Genomic DNA, 21990 nt, shown 5'->3' with positions numbered 1-21990 from the left:
ATTCAGCTTTTAAATGACAAACATAATTGCAGTGAAAAATTAAGAAATGTATATAATTTAGCAATTGATATGTATTCAGCATTTGCATCAGAAATGAGATTGGGTTATTTTCTAAAATAGCATTTTTCTGATATTTAAATTCATTTAAATGCCCTTAAATTAAAATGTGCCTTTTATGTGTTCTGTAGTTTTTTAATAATAATATTGATAATAATTATGACTTTATTTAGAGAAGGTAACCCATTAGTTGCATTCACTAATCAACCTTGAGGCCTTCTGTACAGTATATACAGCACAATCTGTTAAATTTGGCTTGACAGTAAATAATTGATTTATTCTGAAAATCAGAGTTTCAAGCCCATAACATCTGCACCAACATCTGCATTAAAGAAATATTTAGCATTTAAATGACAACAAAAATATGACTTTACTTAATAGAACATGAGGAAATGAATAAAATAAAGCACTCTATTGTGTTTTTGACAGTTGTCACAAGGAAGTAGTTTAAAAAGTTAACTCACTGCTTTATCTGTTAAATAGAATAGATTTTTTCTTCCTCAGATAAAGGTATTCTAAAATGTTCTTGTAATTGTAAAAGGCCTGATGGAAAATTGGTCAGTTTGCCAAATGAGCATTATTATAATTATTATTATTATTATTATTATTATTATTATTATTATTATTATAAATTTAAGCCAGATAAAAAAAATTGTGCTTTATTTACATTTTCAAGCTGGTTATAGCTTTTTCATTTTAAATAAATTGATTGAAAATCTGGACATTTTTTGGAAATAGAATTTCTTTTGAAAATAATAGATAAAATCAACATGCTTCAAGTATGAAAAGATGATAGTAGAATAAATGGAGATATAGTTTACAATTTTACTGTCAATTTCACACCCATCACCTTAATTTCTACTGTCAAAATCCAATGCGTTTCTCACAGAATTTCAAAGAAACCATACAAATGATAGTACCGTTTTGTCCCCCATGTTAAGTGATTTAATCCAGAGATATCACAGAATAATAAGATCAGTAATTATTAATACATATTAAGGAGCCAAATGAAAATGTATGCACTTGCAGAAGACTTGCAGTTGACTTTAACCACCATTGTGCACTTGCTTAATCACACACTGACACATTATGTCAGTGAGAGTATGTGATTGGCCATATCAGTCTTATGACAGGCAGTATGTTATAATGAAGGATCCTGTAGTGAGGGAGTGCTGTGTAATGAATATCAATACTTACATATATTATATAGCCGTCCCAGCAACATGCTGGAGATTTGCTCACAATTTTGTATAAGACAGGACTACATTGCTGGAGAATTTTCCTTACCTATAGTTTTAATCAGTGTTGTCTCTCTAAGCTGATTTTTTACTGGTACTCAACTTCAATTTGCAACCTAATAAGTAGTAAATCTGTGTCTCTCAATTGGTTAGTCAGTGATGTTATTCATACAGCAGTGAAGTCAATCTAAATTAGTTTGGAAACATCCTCCCAAGTTGCACTGATTACTTGGTAGCTTCACATTAGCATGGTGCATCATGGGAAAAGGTATGGTTTCAAATGAGCATGGTTCACATCGGGGAAAAGGTTTGGAGATTCTGTACTTTCAATAAAGATGTAGTGTGATCGTTAAGCTGCTTTTTGTTGCGATAAGAAAGGACCTAAAAAAAAGAAGAGTTACTAATTGTGTACATTATTTTTTTTATGACCATCAGTTATCTGACAGTTTTATTGAAAGAAATAACTGCCTACCTTCCTGATGGAGAGAACGGGTATTATGATCATTCTACTCTGATAGACAATTGTAAAGCCTGACAGACAATACCAACCAAGCAATTAACCTCTGAATATATATATATATATATATATATATATATATATATATATATATATATATATATATATATATATATATATTATGTGTGTGTGTGTGTTTTTCCAGGACCTGAAATATAACTCGGAATTCAAAGCAGACATGTTCATTGTTGAAGCAACTGATTTCTTCCTGGAGCCTCTTGCCAGACTGGTATGTAGTGGTACAGCATCATTAGGGGGCAAAGGTCATCCTGTCATTAAGGAGGCTGGTGCAGGTCATGCTTCTGCAGGAGGAAATGGTAAATATATTTCTTTCTTTTATTTTTCTTACACTGCAATTTCCATACTTAATTTGAATGTTGAAAACCCATTAATATCCCAGATCTTTAAGGAAGAATATTTGATTATAAACTTTTTGAAAAAATGATCTGTGATGTTGGGTGCCTAACAAAAACATAGCATAAGCAGGCAGATTTGCCCAGCATTTGTCCATATTTGATTGGAAGATTCCATATAGAGATTTCAAATATTGTATACATTGGCATGTTCTGTATAATGGGCAAAATATGTGGAATGATAACTCAGCATAGAAGCTTCTGAACATCAAACCCGCCACTGGGAGTGACATTTGTCAGAACAAATCACCAAGATGCAGTGGTATTATACCATATGCATATGGGAAACATGTGCCATAATATACCCATGCATACCCCATTGAAGTGTGAACGTTTATCAGTTTTCATGCATGTACCATGCCAGAGTCCAATGTGAACTTTTATCAGTTTTCATACATGTACCATGCCAGAGTCCAGTGTGAACTTTTATCAGTTTTCATACATGTACCATGCCAGAGTCCAGTGTGAACTTCTATCAGTTTTCATACATGTACCATGCCAGAGTCCAGTGTGAACTTTTATCAGTTTTCACACATGTACCATGCCAGAGTCCAGTGTGAACTTTATCAGTTTTCACACATGTACCATGCCAGAGTCCAGTGTGAACTTTTATCAGTTTTCATACATGTACCATGCCAGAGTCCAGTGTGAACTTCTATCAGTTTTCATACATGTACCATGCCAGAGTCCAGTGTGAACTTTATCAGTTTTCACACATGTACCATGCCAGAGTCCAGTGTGAACTTTTATCAGTTTTCATACATGTACCATGCCAGAGTCCACTAACAATTGTACACATTCTTAACAAGACTATATTAATTTTGTACATGTGAAACAGAAATTACTGTTTTTGGTGAACTTGGTTAAGAAACTTTTAATTTATATAACACATTCTGACCTGATACTTAAAAATTGTATATTTTATATTTTGTTTATATTTTTTACTTTTATCTGTTGTTTACATACCTTTTAAAGAAGTTTAACTTTTTATCTTTTTATCTTTTGTAGGACTATTTGTTTTCATTTATTTGGAAGGTGTTATGATTCTAACTATTTATAAATTTTTTTACCTATACGTATTCAGAAGTTTCAAGCATCACTTTATAGCCAGAATTATGCCATTATAAATTTAATTTGACATCATTTCAGCTTTATTTGGCTGAATCACAGAATTTGAAGATTAATTTGATTCTAATGAAACTCATATATTTGAAAAATCCTTCTATTGTGTTTTTTGTAAACATTGTTTTGCTGAGAATGAAAGCTCTTAAATTGAATATTACCTTGTAAAGAGTGTTAAAATCTCCAAATATGAAAACTAGAGGTACACAGTACACCGGTTTATTATGAATTTTTTTATCCAGTGTTGCATACCATGGTACTATTTCAGCGTACTGGTACTTAAGTAGTTTCCATCACTAAGGAATGTACATAGATTACTGAGTACTTAAGTAGTTTCCATCACTAAGGAATGTATATAGATTACTGAGAAATCTTGCTATGACTTTAATAATATTAACAGCATATTTTCATTATTCATGGCACAATAATTTTAAAATTATCCTTTTTTAAAAACGGTTATAATTGTCACTAATTAAATTCAAAGATTGCAATTATATATATGAGCCTTGAACCACAAGTTTGACACCTGTCACATATGCTAATGCAGTGGCTGTATGGAATGTTGTGAAAGACATTTAGGCCAAATCCAACTTTTGAAACTTTCAAAACCCAAACAACAAAAAAAACTGTCATGTTTAGTTATTCCAGCCTATGTGAATGTGTTAAGTGCATGTAGTCCTTTGTAAGATGACAAATCATCCTATACATTTTCAGGAACACAGTTATTTTTTGTCTGAATTTTACATAATTACTCAAGTCCACTAAATATTTTCTTGTTTGTTGAGTGTGTTTTATATTTACTGGCCTTTTCTGATAAATATCATGCCCCAGTGTTGGTATCCTACTCAATGTTTCCCTGCCTAATAGTGTAGCTAGTAAATTGTAGGCTTCATTATCAACACTTCCTGTTTTTATCAATAGACTCTCTAATGTCAGCATGATGTCTTACACGGTATCAGCTTAAGGACACATGGTACTAATGATATGGAAAAATGGGAACCAGCCTGGAAATGGGTGAACATAAAATAGAGTATATATGTGTTTGGTTGACCAGGATTGGTTAATATTGTAAGTTATGTTTGAGGAAAAAGAATCTTTTGAAAACTTATCCTAGTTGTAAGTGAAAAAAATAGAGACATTGTTTTATTGGTGGAATTTCAGTCCTTTAACAGTCTTGAGTTTGGAACACTCTTTACTAAAATTAGCACCTGACTCTTTGGTGCAGAATTGAAAACACATGTTTCAAACACGCGCAGGTCCAGAAACTGATGTGGCTCATAACCTTTCCTCTACACAGAAGCTGACATCCAGCTTTCATCTATACTGATAAATATAGGTTTGATCATTAGCACTCAAATATTTGAAGTTATTGATTTTTTATTATCATGGTGTTTGCATAGGTTTACTATGGGAACTGAATTAGTACCGTGAGTCCTTAAGCATCCCACTCTAGTTACAGTTTATAACTTGCATTAATTTTCACAACAATAAATATACATCTAGCAAATTCATCTTCATATACGATACTGACCATTTAATTTTATGGAGGGAGAGGGGAATCTGTGATTTTCTTTTGAGCTGAAATATGTTTTTATTTTTACCTCAAGATAATTAAAATTTTTCCAGATAATATCATGGATATAATATGGTCTTACTTTGCTTTAAATCAGAGCAAAATATTTATTCCAGACATTAAAGTGTCAGGCTTCTGCCCCAGAACATGGAATTGTTGTTTCATAATATGTTTGTGGTATGTATTGCAGTACATTCAGAAATACCGTGGTACTAAACTTTTGGTTGTACCCAGCTCTAACAAAAACATGAAATACCAACTAAGTTTAATTCAGCATTTTCACCAACATATTCCTGAAACAATAATGGTGTAGTGATTGCAGTATATTCATTTCACTCAAAAATGATATCCTAGAGTAAAAGAGGTCCTATATGGTTGAACAGATGACAGATTTTTCTCCTAATATATATGACCTTGCTCTGCTACAATTTTGCTGAATTGTTTACAGCCTTCTACCCATATATGTTTTAAACAAATATTTAAAGGGTTTAGAAAATACTTATACTGCATAAATTTCATTTCAAGGATAACGTGTTTGGTTAGTATTTATATTTAGTAGTCCATAAATACTTTATATCAGGGTAAATGAGTGAGTGCTAGCAGACAAGGAACTTTTTTGATCATAGATAAAATGAATTATTAAACATAACTGTTCTGCTAAAATTTGTTCTGATTGTTATATACTTCATGGAAAACTGTTTTTTTTCTGCACTGATCAGTTTCATTGTCAACAAATAAAAACAGTTATACAGGTTGTTTCATTGTCAGGCAAAGGTACCGTATTCATCTTTATAATAGAAACATTTTTCACCTAATTTTCTTAGTTTCAGTCAGGGGTGTGAGTTTGATAGAAGAACTGAAAGTTATTTCCAAGTCAGTCTGATGAAAGGATGAAGACATTATCATTACCTAAATGTGTCATATTCAGTTCTTGTGAAATATTAAATCCATCACATATTGTATTGTTACTAAATCGTTTACCAGTTCTCGCCTTATTAAAGAAATAAATAATGCTTACAAACCTTGATAACCTTGCTCTTTGATTGCTTAGGTTAATAAATTCATTTCTTTTATTTTCCTTTAGAAAATAAACTTGTATTTTATTTTTATTTTTTATGTTAAATCATAATATTTTATATATCTTTGCAACTATAAAGTGATCATTGCTTCATTTACTTGGTGTGGTCTTTTCACTGTAATCAGTGGTAAAAATGTTTACAGTGCTTTGCTAGATAATTATTAATTTATTTACTTTTCTTTGGAAAATAGGTCTGGTTCTTTGTTTTTATTTCTTGTCTTAAACCACAGTATTTGATTCTTCTTTGTTACAGTGGAATGAGTATTGTCTAATTGACTCAGTGTTTCTAAAGGTATTCAGTGCCAGTAAATGTTTTAATGTGCCAAACAATTATAAAGTATTGTCCTGGTAAATTCTATCTTGGGCACTGATATATATTTTTTAAGCGTCATGATAGTCAAAATACATGTAAGTATAAAAACTGGACTTAATTTTTTAAATGTATATAACAGTCTCCTACTTTACACCGTATATGGTGGCCAGGTGTTCTCTAAACAAGTATTGGTTGCTTCCAATGGTCGCTGGAGCATGTTGACAATGATCACTCAGTGTATGCAGAGTAAATGCTTCCTCTTGAGAAAAACTTTGTTTAGAGAAAGGTATATCATGTGAATTAAATCAATATTTTTTTTTAATTTAAAAAGAAAGAAATATTTGTATGCTTTATCGGCACAAATTACAGAAAGCAGCCAAAACCAGCTGACTAGGGACCTGAACTGTTCCACCAGCGCAGTGATGCATACTGAGTTATCAGTCTAAGAATTGTTACACATCAGTTAATTTTTTACACAAAAGCCGTAAATTGCTTACACTGTCATTGTAATTTGGAGAGTTTAAAGCCCAAGATGGTGTGTTTTTCAGGGTGTTATAAGTAATGAAGGAGTGAAAGGTAGATAATAATGCCTTTTGAATCTTTAATTGGTAGAGTTGAAGTAACAAGATAGACCAACCAAAAAATAATTTCAGCAGGAAGTATTTTGAAATTTAATAACAACATTCAAAGGGCAGCTATTAACTTGTTTTGGCCAATGCATAGAAATCAGAGTTTAAGTGTGTGCTGGGGAGTAGCAAAGATCCTAATTTGCCATTGTGTGTTTCATGCAAAGTGTATTTTAAGATAGTATATGGAAGAAGAAATGATATCACCTGGTATATGCAGACACTATCACATATTACATAGGAGTATTTGATTCTTCTATAACAAAAACACCCACTTTGAAGGCCTTGCTTGAGACTGGATCAGATGTGGTTAAAGTGGTATTTGCAGAGACTTTGTTTGCAAATTTTGTGGCAGAGCACCATTTACCATTCATCATTGCAGATCATTTGACTAAACAAAGTAAAGTTATCTTTACAAAAATACAGATTGCACAGAAATTTTTATGCCAGTATACAAAGACAACATGCATTTACACTCAGGTCCAAGCTGCATCTTGCACTTTAGAAGCCAATCCACTGCTCAAAATTTTGAAACCCACTGATTTGTTGTCCTGGTTCCATCGCATGTATGAAATGGGATTCACCTGTTGTACCCAATATGTTAGTTATAGTTATATATCTTTATCTATTTGCTTGTGAATTACATCTATCCTCAATGAAACAAGTTGAGGAGAGGTAAAAATTGCATCTCTTTTCATTAGGGTCAGGGGTCATTCATTATTTCAAAATGTATCTGTAAAGGCAGGTGAAGTTTTGGTCCATGTGTTACTTACAATAGCCACATGATCATGACTTCTTTTGATAACCTTTTCATCACAGTCCTCTCACATACGTCGACTAGTTGACGAGTTGAGCAGTTGATTATTTTTAATTGCTTTTGTTTTTTTCATTTTTGTTGAAAATGTGAACAACTTTTCCTCAGCATAATAATAATACAAAATGGGCAACTGAGAGTCATTTCTCTATTTCAGTAATACGTAAACTATCAGTTGGTAGTAAAATTAGTTTTTTTGCACAAAGCAAAGGTCAGTGAGTTTTAAAAAAATCAATCATGGTTTAATTTATGGGATGGATTAAAGTGAACGGGATACAGTACAATTGCATCGAACATTAGTTTTAGCAATGTATGTATGTATATTTTTTTATATTGCTGAATAGTGTACATAACTAAATCAGTTGATAACATAATAATAATAATAATAATAATAATAATAATAATCAGCATCATCATATTGTTCGGAAACCATGTTTGAAAGTTGAAGATGCATACAGAGGTCACCTATTTATAAAGACTGATTTGTCTTTTTCTCATGGGTGGCCAATTTTAACAGGTTTGACTGTCCGAAGAATTGATTATGCCATCATGGACTTGGCCTGATGTCATACAATACAAGTTTGCTATAATGGTGAGAAGTGTTTGTAAATATGTCATCCCAGCATTGACTGGTTCCTGATAGAAGAGTTGTAGTTATGAGATGCTTTCAGTTATTCCTATAGTTCACTGCGTAAAGTCATCAGAATTGATAGAGGGGTGATGTCATTTTTATCCTCAGGCCTTACCAGCAAGGACAAAGGAGGTGATGCTTATGGGTCACTGTATCAACCCACAGATCCTGGCAGTCAAGGAGGAGGGGTCTCAGGTGGTAGGGGAGGAGGTGCTCTAAAACTTACTGTCCCTGCCATCTTCCAGTTGGATGGTTACATCAGTGCAGATGGAGCTACTGGTACAGCCAACAGTGGTGGTGGAAGTGGTGGCTCTGTCTACATCAGGGCAGGTTAGTGAGCATTGATACTACAATAGGCAAACTACAGAGATGAAAGTATATTCTGGTTTTGTAAATTATTCTACTAATGGCAGATAAATAGGAATCTGCATTACGATGTTGAATATTACGGCAGAGCTCTTAATAAGAATTTAATAAATTGGGAATTTTATAAATTAGATGGGGTTCCATTACATCTAAAGATTACAATTTAATCATTGATTGTTATAAATTCATACATGTGAACCTCCCAAGATCAGGGGTGTCTCCCAGTCTTCCTGTAACTCACTAAATCTTCCAGGTATGTAAAGTTCATTATTAAAACTTTATTTTTTCCATTTTGTTCACACCTTGCATCCTGTGTAGTATATTTAAAGTAATACTGTCTCTGATCACATGACTGTGAACTGGCTTAATGCCCTTTTGATTCTGTTGGCAGGGTTGGTTAGCTTTAAGCATTTGAAGTTTGTCAGCATGGATTATACCATGTGTGATCAAAAGTAATTTTGAAAGGATTAAAGAGGTCCATTGAATATGGTCGGGTTACTAAAGAGTTCAGTCAGCATGAAAGAGGTCGATTGAATATGGTGGGGTTACTAAAGAGCTCAATCAGCATCAAAGAGGTCCATTGAATATGGTGGGGTTACTAAAAAGCTCCATCAGCATGAAAGAGGGTCATTGAATCTGGTGGGGTTACTAAAGAGCTCAATCAGCATGAAAGAGGGTCATTGAATATGGTGGGGTTACTAAAGAGCTCCATCAGCATGAAAGAGGTCCATTGAATCTGGTGGGGTTACTAAAGAGCTCAATCAGCATCAAAGAGGTCCATTGAATATGGTGGGGTTACTAAAGAGCTCAATCAGCATCAAAGAGGTCCATTGAATATGGTGGGATTACTAAGGAGCTCAGTCAGCATGAAAGAGGTCCATTGAATATGGTGGGGTTACTAAAGAGCACAATCAGCATCAAAGAGGTCCATTGAATATGGTGGGGGTACTAAAGAGCTCAATCAGCATCAAAGAGGTCCATTGAATATGGTGGGGTTACTAAAGAGCTCAATCAGCATGAAGGAGGTCCATTGAATATGGTGGGGTTACTAAAGAGCTCAATCAGCATGAAAGAGGTCCATTGAATCTGGTGGGGTTACTAAAGAGCACAATCAGCATCAAAGAGGTCCATTGAATATGGTGGGGGTACTAAAGAGCTCAATCAGCATCAAAGAGGTCCATTGAATATGGTGGGGTTACTAAAGAGCTCAATCAGCATGAAAGTGGTCCATTGAATATGGTGGGGTTACTAAAGAGCTCAATCAGCATGAAAGAGGTCCATTGAATATGGTGGGGTTACTAAAGAGTTCAATCAGCATGAAAGAGGTCCATTGAATATGGTGGGGTTACTAAAGAGCTCAATCAGCATGAAGGAGGTCCATTGAATATGGTGGGGTTATAAAGAGCTCAATCAGCATGAAAGTGGTCCATTACATATGGTGGGGTTACTAAAGAGCTCAATCAGCATGAAAGAGATCCATTGAATATGGTGGGGTTACTAAAGAGCTCAATCAGCATGAAAGAGGTCCATTGAATATGGTGGGGTTACTAAAGAGCTCCATCAGCATGAAAGAGGTCCATTGAATCTGGTGGGGTTACTGAAGAGCTCAATCAGCATCAAAGAGGTCCATTGAATATGGTGGGGTTACTAAAGAGCTCAATCAGCATCAAAGAGGTCCATTGAATATGGTGGGATTACTAAGGAGCTCAGTCAGCATGAAAGAGGTCCATTGAATATGGTGGGGTTACTAAAGAGCACAATCAGCATCAAAGAGGTCCATTGAATATGGTGGGGGTACTAAAGAGCTCAATCAGCATCAAAGAGGTCCATTGAATATGGTGGGGTTACTAAAGAGCTCAATCAGCATGAAGGAGGTCCATTGAATATGGTGGGGTTACTAAAGAGCTCAATCAGCATGAAAGAGGTCCATTGAATCTGGTGGGGTTACTAAAGAGCACAATCAGCATCAAAGAGGTCCATTGAATATGGTGGGGGTACTAAAGAGCTCAATCAGCATCAAAGAGGTCCATTGAATATGGTGGGGTTACTAAAGAGCTCAATCAGCATGAAAGTGGTCCATTGAATATGGTGGGGTTACTAAAGAGCTCAATCAGCATGAAAGAGGTCCATTGAATATGGTGGGGTTACTAAAGAGTTCAATCAGCATGAAAGAGGTCCATTGAATATGGTGGGGTTACTAAAGAGCTCAATCAGCATGAAGGAGGTCCATTGAATATGGTGGGGTTATAAAGAGCTCAATCAGCATGAAAGTGGTCCATTACATATGGTGGGGTTACTAAAGAGCTCAATCAGCATGAAAGAGATCCATTGAATATGGTGGGGTTACTAAAGAGCTCAATCAGCATGAAAGAGGTCCATTGAATATGGTGGGGTTACTAAAGAGCTCCATCAGCATGAAAGAGGTCCATTGAATCTGGTGGGGTTACTGAAGAGCTCAATCAGCATCAAAGAGGTCCATTGAATATGGTGGGATTACTAAGGAGCTCAATCAGCATGAAAGAGGTCCATTGAATCTGGTGGGGGTACTAAAGAGCTCAATCAGCATCAAAGAGGTCCATTGAATATAGTGGGGTTACTAAAGAGCTCAATCAGCATGAAAGTGGTCCATTGAATATGGTGGGGTTACTAAAGAGCTCAATCAGCATGAAAGAGGTCCATTGAATATGGTGGGGTTACTAAAGAGTTCAATCAGCATGAAAGAGGTCCATTGAATATGGTGGGGTTACTAAAGAGCTCAATCAGCATGAAAGAGGTCCATTGAATATGGTGGGGTTATAAAGAGCTCAATCAGCATGAAAGAGGTCCATTGAATCTGGTGGGGTTACTAAAGAGCTCAATCAGCATGAAAGAGGTCCATTGAATCTGGTGGGGTTACTAAAGGGCTCAGTCGCATCAAAGAGGTCCACTGAATATGGCGGGGTTACTAAAGAGCTCAATCAGCATGAAAGAGGTCCATTGAATATGGTGGGATTACTAAAGAGCTCCATCAGGATGAAAGAGGGTCTTTGAATGTGGTGGGATTACTAAGGAGCTCCATCAGCATGAAAGAGGTCCATTGAATATGGCGGGGTTACTAAAGAGCTCAATCAGCATGAAAGAGGTCCATTGAATATGGTGGGATTACTAAAGAGCTTAATCAGGATGAAAGAGGGTCATTGAATATGGTGGGGTTACTAAAGAGCTCAATCAGCATGAAAGAGGTCCATTGAATATGGTTGGGTTACTAAAGAGCTCAATCAGGATGAAAGAGGTCCACTGAATATGGTAGGATTACTAAGGAGCTCAATCAGCATGAAAGAGGTCCACTGAATATTTTGGGATTACTAAGGAGCTCCATCAGCATGAAAGAGGTCCATTGAATATGGTGGGATTACTAAGGAGCTCCATCAGCATGAAAGAGGTCCATTGAATATGGTGGGATTACTAAGGAGCTAAATCAGCATGAAAGTGGTCCATTGAATATGGTGGGATTACTAAGGAGCTCCATCAGCATGAAAGAGGTCCATTGAATATGGTGGGATTACTAAAGAGCTCAATCAGGATGAAAGAGGGTCATTGAATATGGTGGGATTACTAAAGAGCTCAATCAGCATGAAAGAGGTCCATTGAATATGGTTGGGTTACTAAAGAGCTCAATCAGGATGAAAGAGGTCCACTGAATATGGTAGGATTACTAAGGAGCTCAATCAGCATGAAAGAGGGTCATTGAATATGGTGGGATTACTAAGGAGCTCCATCAGCATGAAAGAGGTCCATTGACTATAGTGGGATTACTAAGGAGCTCCATCAGCATGAAAGAGGTCCATTGAATATGGTGGGATTACTAAGGAGCTCCATCAGCATGAAAGAGGTCCATTGAATATGGTGGGATTACTAAGGAGCTCCATCAGCATGAAAGAGGTCCATTGAATATGGTGGGATTACTAAAGAGCTCAATCAGCATGAAAGAGGTCCATTGAATATGGTGGGATTGCTAAGGAGCTCAATCAGCATGAAAGTGGTCCATTGAATATGGTGGGATTACTAAAGAGCTCCATCAGCATGAAAGAGGTCCATTGAATATGGTGGGATTACTAAAGAGCTCAATCAGCATGAAAGAGGTCCACTGAATATGGTAGGATTACTAAGGAGCTCAATCAGCATGAAAGAGGGTCATTGAATATGGTGGGATTACTAAGGAGCTCCATCAGCATGAAAGAGGTCCATTGAATATGGTGGGATTACTAAGGAGCTCCATCAGCATGAAAGAGGTCCATTGAATATGGTGGGATTACTAAAGAGCTCAATCAGCATGAAAGATGTCCATTGAATATGGTGGGATTACTAAGGAGCTCCATCAGCATGAAAGAGGTCCATTGAATATGGCGGGATTACTATGGAGCTCCATCAGCATGAAAGAGGTCCATTGAATATGGTGGGATTACTAAGGAGCTCAATCAGCATGAAAGTGGTCCATTGAATATGGTGGGATTACTATGGAGCTCAGTCAGCATGAAAGAGGGTCATTGAATATGGTGGGATTACTAAGGAGCTCCATCAGCATGAAAGAGGTCCATTGAATATGGTGGGATTACTAAAGAACTCAATCAGCATGAAAGAGGTCCATTGAATATGTTGAGATTACTAAGGAGCTCCATCAGCATTAAAGAGGGCCATTGAATATGGTGGGATTACTAAAGAGCTCAATCAGCATGAAAGAGGTCCATTGAATATGGTGGGATTACTAAGGAGCTCCATCAGCATGAAAGAGGGTCATTTAATATGGTGGGAGTACTAAGGAGCTCCATCAGCATGAAAGAGGTCCATTGAATATGGTGGGATTACTAAGGAGCTCCATCAGCATGAAAGAGGTCCATTGAATATGGTGGGATTACTAAGGAGCTCCATCAGCATGAAAGAGGTCCATTGAATATGGTGGGATTACTAAAGAGCTCAATCAGCATGAAAGAGGGTCATTGTATATGGTGGGATTACTAAGGAGCTCAATCAGCATGAAAGAGGGTCATTTTGGCATTGGCATTTATAGTTTTTCAAGATGTCTAAGCATTCATTCTCTCCCAATGTTGAAACATCAAATTTTAAACAACCAAAATATCACACAAAATTGAAGTGGATAGAAATGGGAAGTTTAATTGATTGAAATGATATTCAACGGACATGAATATGCATTTTGCTCTTCCTGTAAATCTGATTTTAAAATTTGCTATTGTGGCAAGAATGTCATGCAGCATATTAAAGCATATTAAATGTGACAACAATTATGCCTTCACTGAAATTTATCTTTGAGAATCTGCATCAAATGTGGATAAAAATGTGCATGCCAAGACACTGTTTGCCAACTTTATAGCCAAATATAATCTCCCGTTTATGATAGTAGATCATTTTTTAGATCTAGTCAATGCAATGTTCCCTGACTTGGAAATTGCACAAAAGTTCTCATACAAATGTATGAAAAATACTTGCATAGTGACTCATGTTTTGGATCTTCATTGAATAAGACAATTGAAGATGTGTCACAATAAAAAATTTGCTATTCTCCATGAGAAACCTTCCTTTTTTTAAGTTATAACTCCCAACCATGTTTTGGAAAATCTCCTGATTAGTCCTAGCTGACTTCTCTGCTCTGTCACATATATGTAAATTGTATTCAAATTGTCACATGTATGTAAATTGTATTCAAATTGTCACATGTATGTAAATTGTATTCAAATTGTGATTCAGAATATGCTTCTATTCAAGGAAATTAGATGTTCCTTACAAACATTTGCAATACCATCCACTAAATGTATGAACCAATTAAATTCATTCTTAAATGCCATTGTTAGGATCTAAAACCTAAACAAATCCTCATTAAAAGCAGTCACAGTATATGCAGTCTTATTTAAGGGAAGATGGGGCAATTGATACTAGAAAGAGTGACAGTGTAAATTTGGGCCCTTGCATCAAAACAAATTTAGTTTGTGAAAAGTGACTGAATAGAGGGAATTCAAATCGGAAAAAATAGTCAGAAAGGGCCTCTATGAAAGCAATCTTTTTTCAGCTCTGTCCAAAATGATGTGCACATTTGTGATTCTAAGACACCTGGCATACAAAATGGTATCCAGAGTATATTGAAAAAATCAGAAATTGGTTCCAACAGACCACCTCAAATCAAAAGATGTCAAAATTAAACAAGAGCTATATATATATATATATATATATATATATATATATATATATATATATATATATATATTTTTTTTTTTTTTTTTTTTTACAGGGGTCAGTAAGTGTGAACATCTACTAGCTGGTGAAACATAAAAATCACTTGTGTTGAAATGTCTGTGTTTAATAACTTAACAAGTAATTTAGTAACTTACTTAATTTATTTGGATGGATCAAAATTGTTAAGTCATGTTTCTTTGCTATTAATCTGAGATTTGTTTTCTTCACACATTTTTGAATGACATGCTGAACTTCATAATGAAAATCAGGACTGTCAATATGAGCTGTACTCAGTTATTCAACATACAGGTAAATTCATAAATTTTGATCCAAAGTACAAAACAAAAACATTTATGTTTATGTTTTAATTGCACTGAATCAGTAACATGCAATTCTAAATTAATGTTACAAATAAGGTGTTCTGATTGTGCCTTTGTTATTTAAATGACTGCCCTTGTTTACCTGACTTCAGCATGTCAGGTGATAAAAATAGTATAATTGAGCTAATTTCCTTGTGCTTTCTCTGAACCAAAATGTTTACAAGATTTAAAACTGATAACTTTTCCTATTTTACAAAAACATGTACATAAAGAAATCTGATTAAAATCAGATCTCCACTGTCCTACATGAAGATCTGACAGTGACAGCTTAGGGGTATTGTTCTGTTGACCTATGATATTACCATAGTCACTAATTTTATCAGCCACTCCAATGAAGTCTTATATTTTTCACGTTTGGGAGACTGAGCATTATGGCTGAAGAGCATCAGTCTGCACCGAATGTTTTGATTCACTTTCAAATTTTTGAAAGCTGAATCTCCATTTGCAAATTATAATTTCACCAGAACATGACCCTTAAGAGGTCACAGTCAGATCTTCACACAGGACAGTGGAGATCTGATTTTAATCAGATTGGTACACGAGGATATTTGTTGTATAATATCAGAAAATCACAGAAACCTTAATGTTTGTATATATATATATATATATGTAACTGTATTTAAAGTTTATAAATTGCACTTATGTTACTTTGGTAAACACTGTATTCAAGATTATAGATCTAAATTTGATGGGCATTTCTGTCAGACTATCTCTAGCAGACCAGCTCCAGTTGGGTCATCATGTTTATGTTAGTCGTAGTGTACAAGGGCTGGGCCCATTGCCAGACTTCAGATAGCCAAAAGTATTCCAATATAAAATACAAACCTAAATCTGGCTGTCAGAGTTAATATTTCTGGCCAGCATGTTTCGTTGCAACTTTAGGCTTTGGTAGGTATGAGCATTTCTGGCTGAGAGTCATAAACTGGCATTATGTAAATGACTGGTACTTATACAAGTTGTCAGTGCTGCAGAGAAAGTGTATTTAACATTTCTAGGTGAATATTGCAAAACCATCACACGCATACAGGATTTCTACAATGTCTACATTCTTTATACCTTCTCTTTTTCCAAAACACTTAGCACATCTGAAATGCTGTTAGCATGGACAGTCACTCCTCTGCTGTAAATGCTATTCTATGACCACTCAATAATCCTGTTTGTAGGAGATGAAAAATGTGACAGACAAGGTCATCATATACTGATCTATATTATATGCAATATTTCTATGAAATTATGCATGGCTCTGTATGCCTTATTATTTATAGTTGGGAAGGGGTCTACATAATACTTCAAAACAGCATTCAGTTTAACATCTTTATTCTTACATCAGTGTTAAAAAATGTTATGTTCCAATGTTTAACAGATTAAAAACAATAAATTGTGAAAAACTTCACTTAATAAATTTCAAGTTTGTCAAGAATACAATTTGAAACCCAGTAAAGTTAACAAACAAATTTAGAACTCAGTATATTGCTCATGACAACTCCTTCTGAAACGAAACTAACACAAGCAGTGTTGACCCTAACCCTTGTATCTTCATCCACATTTGTCATCATACAGATCACAAATACATGGACAAGTACCTAGATCTTACAGATCACAAATACATGGACAGGTACCTAGATCTTACAGATCACAAATACATGGACAAGTACCTAGATCTTACAGATCACAAATACATGGAAAAGTACCTAGATCTTACAGATCACAAATATATTGACAAGTACCTACATCTTACAGATCACAAATACATGGACAAGTACCTAGATCTTACAGATCACAAATACATGGACAAGCACCTAGATCTTACAGATTACAAATACATGGACAGGTACCTAGATCTTACAGATCACAAATACATGGACAGGTACCTAGATCTTACAGATCACAAATACATGGACAAGTACCTAGATCTTACAGATCACAAATACATGGACAAACACCTAGATCTTACAGATTACAAATACATGGACAGGTACCTAGATCTTACAGATCACAAATACATGGACAGGTACCTAGATCTTACAGATCACAAATACATGGACAAGTACCTAGATCTTACAGATCACAAATATATTGACAAGTACCTACATCTTACAGATCACAAATACATGGACAAGCACCTAGATCTTACAGATTATAAATACATGGACAGGTACCTAGATCTTACAGATCACAAATACATGGACAGGTACCTAGATCTTACAGATCACAAATACATGGACAAGTACCTAGATCTTACAGATCACAAATACATGGACAAGTACCTAGATCTTACAGATCACAAATACATGGACAAGCACCTAGATCTTACAGATTACAAATACATGGACAAGTACCTGTATCATAGCAACAGGCTCATGGTAGTAAATGTGATCTTAAAAACTGAATGCTCAGGATAACTGACATGTTAAGACTTCAGTTACTTGCAGACAGTAACATGTACAACAATGACCAATGCTCAATCTGAATTTCCATAAACATCAATAAATGGCATCCATAAATGGCAAACTTTCAATTCTGAACATGTACTCTGGTAATTTACACTGCTAAAACAACAGAAATAACAATAGAACCAGTAAATCTTTCCTCTTTCAACATTATTTTACATCTTGAAAATTTTAAGGGATTCATTTCTAAATTCAAAGTAAGAATTTTAAAACTGTAAATTATTTCAGGAAATCCCTTTATGCATCATACTGCCTTGGGCTGATGGAGGTAGATACCTGTAAAATAAGAAAAGAACTGATAAGCACCATTAAAAATTGGTAATATATGAGATAACCCTTAGACATACATACTTAAATCCTGAACATAATCAGTCCTGCTCTATAATGGTTACCAGTGTTGTAACTATATTTCATTTTGTGATACCAAAATGTGACCCCACATTTCAGTAGAAGTAAACAGGATATTATAATATATGTCAAATAATGCACTCTTCATTGTAATTTATCTACATGTGACATAACATATCAATGTACAAGCTGAATGGCTTTTAAAACTACCTGCAGTTGAAGAAAATTCCGTCAACACCTTTGTATTATAAGCATGAAGCCCCACACCGACTGGATTGGTCATGCAATCAGAGTAACACTATAATGACTTTTGTTGACATGTATAAACATACCAATTGTATCGTAAAATTATTACACAGAAAATCCTTCAAAGAAAACTTAATATCACCTAAATAAAATGACCACTGTTTGACTTTGTACCTGTTGGTTACTTTCTGGAGTACTCCATTCTGCATCAAGCATTGAACTCAATTTGGTGGCCTTTTTTTTAAGAGCTGCACTTGCATCCTTGATGGCAGTTTCTTCCTCAGTAACCTCAAGTTCAACTTCTGTATCTTATGTATCAACATGAATAGAAGTTGTTTGTACTAAAGTCACCAGTTAGTCCACCACAATGATTCTGGATATAACAGTACTTGAATTTCTGTCTGAAAAAAGGAATAAAATTTCATCTAGGCTATGACAGGAGGAGCAGCTATATTCTGAAACTTTTAAAAAAGTCTTTCAAAGGGAAGCACACCCTACTGACCAATAAGAATTTCTAGGAATCGAAGATAAAACCATTTCTTCTATTACACTGCTAAGTGCTAAAACTATTTGGTTATTTACTGATTTAGCACCAGGGCATTGGAATACAGTGCCTTGCCCATGTTGGGATTGATCAGTTGGTAGGGTAAAGGACTTTTAACTCAACTCAAGTAATATATATATATATATATATATATATATATATATATATATATATATATATATATATATATATATATATATATATATATATATATATATATATATATATATATGTATGCATGTATGTATGTGTGTACCAGAGATATAACAGCTAAAATAAAATAAATTACATAATAATTGAGTACAGATAATTAAAATTGCATATTGTCATTCCATAGTTTCAATTTTAAAAAACCCACAAAAGACTAAAACTATTTTGTCTAATCATCATTGCTGGTTTAATAAGAGTTATTATTCCAGGTGAGGACAAGGAGCTGTCCATTTAGTACATATGGAAACAGTCATTCCTCCCCCTCTCCCCTTTGCAGGGTGTAGTTGTTTCTACCCCCTCCCCAGAGCATGCATATACTTTTGCTTAGTACCCCGCTTCAAACAATGTCAGTTTGTTTGCATTCTGAATCAGATATGTTTTAATATTAATGGGGAATGAAAGTTTTAATATATCAACATATAAAGGTTTATATTGACAACATGCTGCTTAGTCTATTGCCTAAGCTATCAAGAACATGGTCAATTAGAAAAGCAATTGTAATAACTTTACTTACTCAGTGAAAAAGATTGCTTTATTTTAACAACTGTTGAAAACATGATGGTCCTTCTACATGATAATGTAAGCTAATTGATAGATTGTCTCCAGACAAATACATGAAAGGTTCAGACAACATGGTAACATCAGGGTGTCATCTCATCCTAATTTCTTTTTAAAATCACACAATCAGTCAATCCATATTTATTTCCTTCATTAAGAGGTTAATAACAACATATAGAAATGGTACAGATATAAGAATGCTGATGACACGTAGCATTACATATATAAATCACAAACACGCACATACATTAACAAGAATACAGATTTCTTTTGCTTAATGGTATGATCCTCTGTACCATATCAGCATTGCCCAATGTACAATGATTGCAGGCATTTGGGAACTGCTACTTTCTTTGTTTGAAGGGAGAAAGGCAATATGGTCACCCCCAGCAGGTAAGTGGTCTTACTGAGTACATTCCAGTGGATCAAATAAAAACAATCAATTTAGAAGGAATTAAGTACAAATTTTAAGGAATTAAGTACAAATTTTAAGGAATTAAGTACAAATTTTAAGGAATTAAGTACAAATTTTAAGGTAGAGATTTTCCTTTTATAATGCTGCCACATGTTATATCATCCTAATTTTGGTGGCATAATCTATGGATAAATCAGTAATTCATTTATTATCCAACTCAGTATACATATGAGATACAAATTACTCACAGCAGTATGTATCTTTAGAGATATATTGTACTGAAAAGGTTGTTTGTCACACAAACACACACAGTCTTTTTCCCATATTAAGTACACTGAGTCGCATTGCCATCAATCAGGGTCTATTCTGATTAGCAGTATTCAAGTTATAAAAAAAAAAAACAACTTTGCAGAAACTTAAATGAAACTGCAAAATTGCTCATCACATTGATAAATCCCTCCTATGTTTAGAAAATTCTTTTTGTTTAATTTGGAGGGAGAATTTCCCCACAGAATTCATAGATCTATAATAGACCCTGTTGATTATTCAAGGTCACACCTTTTAGGTCATGAGACTTGCAATATTTTGTTATGAGTTGTTACAGGGTAAATATATTATGCATATACTTTTGATATTATTAGTTATATTGATTCTGAATAATGTATTAATATTCTCTTCACTTGAAATATATTTATGAGTTAGAGCCTTAGTTTTATATCTCTTTCAAGGTCACTTCCGAGGTCATGGAAAGGTCAGTGCCACTGGTGGTCAAGGCCATGGCTCTGCAGGTGGTGGATCTGGGGGTAGGATAGCAATTCACACTTTGTCATCTTCTGAATACCGTGGCTTTCTTTTGGCCAATGGAGAGAAGGGTACAACTACAGGTGATAGAGGAGGACCAGGTTCTGTTTTTGTGGAGAATAGGCAAGGGCCATATATCTGGCAGAGTAGACTATATATTGATGGAAAATCTCTAAAACCAGCCAAACCACTTGTCATCTTAGAGAAAAATCCACGCCATGTTACTGCAGGCATCATCAGTGCTAATAATGCTGATCTCCATTTTGACCATCTACTCCTACAAAATGAGGTATGGATTAGTGTAGTAAACCATGTTACAAAATGACAGCTGCTAAAAGGTAATAATAATTATGAATAAAAAATGGCAATAATAAATAATAAAAAAATGAGTGTTAAATATCCTATGTTACTTCCTTTGGTGGAAGAATGAAGAAAAAAGTAGTTAATGCATCACCTACAGCCACAAGAGACAACAAAATTTCTTTCATGCATATTGTAAGCACTCATAACCCAGTAGCAAATCATTTGTTGCATGCAGATTTAAAGATTATAGTAATCATAATCAACATGAACAAACAACAATTATATTGGACTTTTTTGACTTACATGACTGAATGCATACCTACCAACGTTCCAGACAGTGGTGGGAGATTTTTGAGGCCCAGAAAGTGGGTTTTGCGTTCCCATAGAGAGTAAGTTCATATGACTAAAGTAAGTAATTTTTGTACATATGGGAATAAGTTGAATATTCCTATAAGCCTATAGAAAATGACCAGAAATTCAACTTTAAATATAAAAAAATAAAATTTCTGTTTTCTGTGAAGAATATAACATCCTTTACCCTGAAAAGAACTAGCTGGTAAACTTAGAAGTTTCATATAATAATTTGCTAGAAATTAGATCTAATGTTCATCAACCAGTGTGTTAGGTTGTGTATAAAGACCAACAAATGCTAACAATATCTGATTATGCCATTTCAAAGAGAGCTTGAAAATGTTCTGTATCGATTCAGGACATATGTTTAGTAGGTGACTTTTATCTTAATTTTCTGTATGACAATCAAGC

General features: G+C 34.7%; 1 protein-coding gene across 1 annotated transcript in view; it reads left to right on the top strand.

Annotated features, from left to right (window-relative positions):
• The window catches only part of LOC149787541 (uncharacterized), a 591304-nt gene that overhangs the window by 367514 nt on the left and 201800 nt on the right, over positions 1–21990 (top strand). Inside the window, exons 79-81 of the mRNA XM_089975575.1 lie at positions 1958–2129; positions 8491–8712; positions 20853–21214. Coding sequence (XP_089831701.1) covers positions 1958–2129; positions 8491–8712; positions 20853–21214 — 756 coding nt within the window. The remainder of the gene's footprint in view (positions 1–1957; positions 2130–8490; positions 8713–20852; positions 21215–21990) is intronic.

This window comes from Sinohyriopsis cumingii, chromosome 11 (assembly GCF_028554795.1).
Source record: "Sinohyriopsis cumingii isolate HCF-2022 chromosome 11, ASM2855479v2, whole genome shotgun sequence".
NCBI lineage: Eukaryota > Metazoa > Mollusca > Bivalvia > Unionida > Unionidae > Sinohyriopsis > Sinohyriopsis cumingii.
The sequence above is the reverse complement of the archived record's forward strand: the minus strand, read 5'-3'. Positions and strand labels throughout refer to the sequence as shown.